The sequence below is a fragment of the Carcharhinus amblyrhynchos genome, chromosome 5, assembly GCF_965287045.1.
Source record: "Carcharhinus amblyrhynchos chromosome 5, sCarAmb.v2.hapA, whole genome shotgun sequence".
NCBI lineage: Eukaryota > Metazoa > Chordata > Chondrichthyes > Carcharhiniformes > Carcharhinidae > Carcharhinus > Carcharhinus amblyrhynchos.
The window spans coordinates 80,232,748-80,240,169 of record NC_137328.1 but is presented as its reverse complement, the minus strand read 5'-3'; the positions used below and the strand labels follow the sequence as shown (position 1 = coordinate 80,240,169).

General features: G+C 39.2%; 1 protein-coding gene across 1 annotated transcript in view; it reads right to left on the bottom strand.

Annotated features, from left to right (window-relative positions):
- Window positions 1-836: 836 nt before the first annotated feature.
- Window positions 837-7,422, bottom strand: part of st8sia4 (ST8 alpha-N-acetyl-neuraminide alpha-2,8-sialyltransferase 4) — a 70,886-nt gene continuing 64,300 nt past the window's right edge. Inside the window, exon 5 of the mRNA XM_080189070.1 lies at window positions 837-5,445. Coding sequence (XP_080045196.1) covers window positions 5,169-5,445 — 277 coding nt within the window. The 3' untranslated portion in view covers window positions 837-5,168. The remainder of the gene's footprint in view (window positions 5,446-7,422) is intronic.

The following is a 7,422-nucleotide window of genomic DNA, read 5'->3' as shown; positions in this document are numbered from 1 at the left end:
AGGGCCTGTATTGTGCTATACTGTTCTATGTTTTTAATTGTTCCTCTATCACCTAGAGAATCTGTATTTAAATTGTATTTAGAATATTCATATTGTAGGAATTGTTTTCTTGTTATTAAAATGTAATGTCTTTTAAGTCTTTGAAGGCAGCCGTGAGAACATTTTGCCATGCTATAACACTGGAAACAATAACAGCTTAGGTTTGTAATCTTCCCAAAAAATCAACGCTTCCCTTGAAATGTAACGAAAGATTGCATACACTAAAATCATCATTTTCTTATTAAAGATGATATTGATGTTTCTTGCCCCAAGTTGACTCAAGTAGCTTTTGTTTTCTCAAACTGTCTTAATCAGGATAGGAGAAGAAAATCTACAATTCTCCATGTGTCGCAAACAAAATATAAGATTCTATCACTGTTTTGAGTGTCATTTAAAGATCCCATTGCATTATTCAAAGAACAGGGGCTTCTCTATATATTTTAGCCAACTTCCCAACCTTAGCTAACTATCAAAAAACAAATTAATTGGAAACTCATCTCCTTGCTATCTGTGGGTTTTTGCTGCTTTAGAATAGCTCCATAGCTGCATTTCAAAATACTTTGTTGTGATTGGGGCACACTTTAAGAGATGCTTTAACATGATAAAGCACAATGAAAGTGCAAACATCTGAACAGCAAACCAATGTAACCAGGAAAAGGACAGTGACATTTGCAACATATTTTCTTCTCTGGTTTTGCACTTGTTTCCTATTCAATGACTGGTGCAGGAAATACAGGTATGAACTTCTTTTAAAGTTTATTTATTAGCCACAAGTAAGGCTTACATTAACACTGCAATGAAGTTACTGTGAAATTCCTCTTTTGGTGAGGTTTGTATCTGAAAGTCCTCATATCCTGTCCATGTCAAAAATCACATACAAATTACCGCCACTTGGAAAAGATACTAGATCATGTCCCAGACATGGAATTGTGATTTTCAACAAGGAACAAATAGATGTAGCTATCAATTTTTCAGGGATGGAAATTTGAAGGCTGTGGATTTGCTGCCGATTAAGAAAGTCTAATGGAGCAGAACATATGACTGGTCAAGCCATAACTACTCATTTTCCATCCATACCAGTGAAAATCATTCCTGACAACTCAAGAAGGGAGAGAGGGACTTTGAAAGAAAAATGCTGAACATTTGAGGTGTTTGAAAGTAAACCCTAATAAAACCTTTATTTACTTTATCACAGAATTGAAAAGAAATATAACAAAACTTCCAGGACTCATGAATAAAACATGGATAAAACAGAACATTAACCTGCAAGGGTGAAGGATTTTTCACAGTTGGGTGTCATGATGTGAACAATGCATTGTTTCCTTACAGCTCAAAATGATTCCCAAGTTATTCACTTGTCTCTTGAGGAAGGCAGCACACATCTGTGGGACAAGGCATGTTTGTCCTTTTAGCTGGACTAAGTAATGTATTTTCCTTAACATTTTCAATAAGAAGTCTCACAATACCAGGTTAAAGTCCAGCAGATGAAGGAGCAGCACTCTGAAAGCTCGTGATATCAAATAAACCTGCTGGACTTTAACCTGGTGTTGTGAGACTTCTTACTGTGCCTACCCCAGTCCAACGCTGGCATCATAACATTTTCAAGTAAGATCATTCCCAATGTGTCATTAACTGACTGCAAGAATCAAAATGAGAATGCTGCTTAAACCTATGAAATTGAAACTGCTCCAAATTCAATCACTTTGACAGTATAGGTCACAGCCTTTTGTTTTTACTTATTTTTGATTTCTTCCAGAAACTTCCAGGACCAGTTAGTCAAGATAGAAGCAAGGAATTCCTGACCCAAAACTATCTGGAGTTCACTGAGTACAGATTTCTGCAGGCAGAACATTTTTTTTTAACAGCAGCTTGTTTTGCCTACGGACATTTGCAATTACTTCTAACTCTGGTACCACCAGATTTTCAGATACCTCCCAACCATTTCCCAGTCAGGACTCTTCAGAAGCACGATATAGCATTCCCTATAAGTATACTCTTGTATAAATTATCACTGGCAGCCAGCAATGCCAGATAATGGAGCGACAAAGGATTCTGCCGGCATTTACTGCAAGAGACATGACAGCATGATATTACTGCATCCTCTTCTTCTGTGACACAAGAAGTTTCACAAAACCAGGTTAAAGTCCAACAGGTTTATTTGGAATCACGAGCTTTCGGAGCGCTGTTCCTTCATCTGGTGAGTGAAGGAGGTGCATGTATAAGGAAGGATCACTTGATGAAGGAGCAGCATTCTAAAAGTGCCTGATTCCAAATAAATCTGGTGGACTTTAACTTGGTCTGTGAGACTTCTTATTGTGCTCACCCTAGTCCAATGCTGGCATCTTCACATTTGAGAGACAAAGTTTACCATTGTCATCACAGCCTCTCCCTCACTTTCCAATAATGGAGCATTCCCTCAAACCATCACACATTTACTACATGATGATATATCAGTTCTTTGTGCTCCTGCATGGCTGTACCAATCAACATTTAAATTGAAGATGCTAGTGCAATATAAATGCACCTTTTGGGCTCTCAACGTCAGTAATGAAATGCTATATAAGTGCACATTCAATTTTACTACAATCAATCTTTTTTTAATACCATTGTACCCTTGGAAGCCTACATGTGTCTCTTATCTATTCTCCTATTTATTCTAGGTACAAATTAAGGGTCAGGTTCATTGGAAGTGATTGGCTGCATATGCTGTACATTAGTATCATGTGACTGATGGCCCTCATGCCATATTGTGCCTGGACAGTACTTCCGACGTTCCATTGGTGTAATACTATGAGGGATTAGCTGGAGATCTGCTATGTGCTGCTGTCCTGAGGAATTGCTAAACCTTGCAGTTTTGATTGCTCCTCATCTTCCCATTATCTTCCTCATCTATGTGAGCACCACCCCCTTTAGATTAAGAACAAAGAAGTGACGGGAGTTGTGGCTTCAGAGTGAAGGCAAGGTGACAGTGAAAGGTGCTCAGTCAGTAACCCAGTGCCAGTACGATGTAACCATGCTGAACATTTCCCAAGGCAAGAACTGTATGTTTTCTCCGTGAATGTCGAACAATTGGAGAAACCCCACCGCAGTGCCCTGTGGCAGACAGAAAGTACTGCTAAAACATTGACTATGCAGCATGTGGTATGGGAAAGATGGAGCTCGGAATTTCGGGATAGTAGGCTCTTAAAAATTGATAAAGGGGCTTTAACATTTTACATACAATTGCTGTGAGGGGAGCTGGATAGCCATAGTACAAGTTGGAGCCCCTTAACAAGACAGCAGTGAGGCGGGTTCACTGGGCAAGTGTTGTTTTAAGATGGTGAGAAGAAAAGGAATGGTTATCTTTCTCGGCTAGCTGAGGTTGTGGAATCTGGGTGGCACTACTCCATGGTCTGGAGACAAAATAATTGATTAATAGTGTCAGTGCCATTTTTCAGTGTCACCTCGGACTGTTCACCTTGCCTGCAATAACCCTCAGGATGGCTTAAAGGCCTGAATGATAAAAAACCCTACATTCCTTGTCTCTGATTTGGTTCCGCACCCTTCTACACTCTCAGTACAGTGGTGCTTGAGTGGTGCAAGTTCTGTTCAAGTAAAAAAAATTGCTAAGACAGGCAGTAAAATTATATGGAAGTGAAAAGAAAGAGTTCGGCAATGTTCCTCACTTAGCTGTTCATTGCCCAGTCTGTTGAAATGTGTATTTAAAAGCTGTGCATAAATTGCCAGTTGCGTGTGGCCGTTTTATAATATTTTCACATCAACACTTGCACCAGTGGGAATGTAAGTGAGTAGTTTCAGCAAACCTATGTGCAGCCGTCTCTAGAAATTTCCGCTGTACATACTCCCTAAGACTTTCCAAGTAAATGGATACTGAGGTCCTGTTCCAGCATTCGCAGAAGATGATCTAAATGGTGCAGGGGGTTCCAAGTCTGGGAAGGTCCTGGCTCACTCCTGCTATTTTCCCAGCTTTATAGCAACCACACTTCCGTTTGGTATTGTGCAATCAAGAAACATACTTCAACATTACGGACTGGGACCACGCACTGGTGACGTAGGATCCTCCGAGGTGGGTTTTAAAGCATTACGGAAACAAATAATTTAAAAGGAAGCAGAAAGTTTACAATGTTACCACAGAATATACATAATATTTACAAAAAGGAGAAATGGTGCAGATGTGCAGATGATGGTTGTGCTGTGAATAGGGAATTATAAGGTCAGAAGAAGGACTTTTCCAATACTCACAGCATGATTCAGAGCATTTGGTAGAGTGAACTTTTCGAATTTGATTTAAAAAAAATTGTTAAGAGTAGAATTCCCCACGTTTTAAGGATCTGGTAATCTGTGCTTTTGTTTAAATAAGACTTGTGCTTTTTATTCTGTCCACTCTTCCTTCTTTTTCTCCTGGTTCCTCCTGCTGAAACCATAAATGTAGCAATTGCACAAAACACTTTACCCTATAATTTCCGAAATACCAGTCTTTACAAGCAACTTCTAACAGGATCAGTATATAAAGATCTTTGGTACCAGCAGGGAGGGCACCTTTAACTTTTTACAGTTGACATTCAGCACACCACATAAGACAACTTCTTTACATTCATTGAGCTATAAAACTACTAACAACACCGAGCTGGGGTGCTATCAGACCTTCAGTCCTCTCATGGCCTTTTGATTCTTACAGCTGATAATACCCTTGGCTGATTCACATATGTAGACAATAACATTGTATCTTAAAAACTGTGACTCAGTTGTATAACACTCAGAAAGCACTTTGGCATTGATTGCTTGCTGAGACAGCTGCTCAAGACAAATACTGACCTCTAGTTAACACCAAGCCTGATTAGTCCTCAGGACTTCTGAGGCGACAATAAATGCAGAGCCCTACTAGTGATGACAGTGCTCACAGACCTGAACCATTCTGTCAATCAATATTCAATCATTGTTAACACATCTTTGCTCCTAACAGTGAGATAATATTATTTCATCACAACAATCTGAGGCTGTAAATGTAACTGGGCAATGGGACACTTTACAGCATTGTTGTAATTATCACCGAGGAGTTACCTTTTCACATAAAATCTACAGTGTGCAAATATCGCACCAACTCTGCTTTTCAGCCTTGACGTCTAGGGTTACACACATTTCCCTGTTGTTAGTTTCAGAGCTCCTTTGTCATGTAAAGATTTTAATGTTTTGAACTCCAGTGGCATTCGGTGTGGTCCAGCGTTAGAAAAATATCTGTACTTTAAGTTGTCATAGTAGTGGTATTTAACTGGTGCCCCCTTTGCATCTTTTGGGAAAGGCCAGTATCCATAAAGGTGGATCTCATCGCAGAATCGAGTTGAAAGTGTATACATCAGTAAGCCTGTGCTTGGTCGCTTGATGTAAATCTTGTTCGTCAGCCAGTATCTATAAGAAAAACATGAAGTGATAGTGATAAGTTCAAAGTAACCTCCTTTGTATTGCAATTTCAAAAATACAGGAAGACCCCCAACACAGGAGCAATAGCATACAACAGCGACATACTGAATGCCACCAACCTAACAATGGTAACCACTTAGTGATAATGACACAATCAAATACCACCAGAAATTGACTCCATTTACAGGGCACATTGTAGGTTTGATCTTATTTTCTGGGAGGCTGAACCTGCATATTGTCTGGGAGGCTGCCTTTTCCAGCCTCAATGAACCCTCCAACCAAACTTCAGACGTTAAATGGATGTTCCACCATAGCTTTGGGTCACAGCAGTACCAGCTGGTTGGGACATCAGTTCTGCCTACCGGCAGAAAACGCCTGGAAGGGGAAAGGAATTGGAGAGCTGGCCCAGCCCAGTTCTTTTTTGTGGATGCCAAATGAGCAATCCTGCTCCCTGTGGTCTATGGAAGCAATTTAAAACTCACATTTCCTTTTTGGCTGCCTTGCTAGCTGATACTGGACAGTGTGAGTGTCCTTATCAGAATTCAATATTCAGTCTGCCAAATCCATCAACACTTCCTAAAATCATTTGCACACAGACCATGTGGCAAGGTTTACTTACTGTCACTGTGTACTCTGGGGAAGTTCTTTGGGGAAAGCCATGGCAAAGACAAATTTACAGAGTTACAGGGTTAATGTCTTCACAAGCTGGTCAAATTGAACACAAAGGTGAACAAACTTTAGTAGATCAGGTGAAGAACAGTCAGTTTTAATCTTTGGAATGGCTTTACCTGCAGTAACACAAAGTTTGTTAACTTTTAATTAAGTGCAGTAGTGAGCCCCATGCAGAGATCAGTTAGTTAAAGAGTCGATGATTCATATGATTTCAAGGAGTGTTGGTTTTCTATTTTATTTAACTGTTGTAATGACCTTAGAGATGATTCATTTTCTTAATCTGAGATAGATGGGGCACAATGAAAGTTTCTGCTTCCACCATTTTAATTTATTGAGATTCACAGGATGTTAACACTCACCAACAGTGGTGCTTCAGACTTAATAGTGATACTTTACAACAAATTGCATCAGTCTATTATATCACAGAGTCTTGATGTCTATAAATTGCTTTATTTACAATATATTTACATCGATTAATATTGCATTAGAAGAACTATTTAATTTGAACCAAACAAATCCATTATTTACTAATTAGAAAGAAAGTAATTAAACCATTAAATCTCAGCATTTAGATACATGATCATAATGCAGGATGAGGGTTACTGAAGAGAATTAAGGACAATTACAATTATACAGCCAGACTTCAGAAAATTAAATGTTTACGCTGGGATAAGAAATCACAAAGGATTAATTGGAAAAATACATTAGATGATAATGTAATTGAAGAGAACTTGCTTTTGGAATGAAATGAGGAAAGATGCAATTAAAATACACACCACTGACAAACTAAAGAATAAACAATGGATTTTGTGAACAGGGCCTTGCTAGCACCAAGCATGGGTCAGAGAGTTGGGTTCATATTGTTCTAACAGTATCTGACCTAGATACTATCTGTGCTAGAAGCAGAGTCTTGCAAACAGCCCCCAATACTTAAGCCACAGCAGTTAAACCAAAAGGTAACAAGAAGCCAACATACATTTGAGTCATAGAGCTCAAGGGAAGGCGATGGCCTTGTGGTATTATCGCCAGACTATTAATCCAAAAACTCAGCTAATGTTCTGAGTGACCCAGGTTCAAATCCCACCATGGCAGATGGTAGAATTTGAATTCAACATAAAAAGAATCTGGAATTAAAAATCTGAGGACCATGAAACCATTGTCAATTGTTGGAAAAACCCATCTGGTTCACTAATGTCCCTTAGAGAAGGAAATCTGCCGTCCTTAACCATCTGGCCTACATGTGATTCCAGAGCCACAGCAACTGCCCTTGGGTGACAATGGATGGGCAATAAA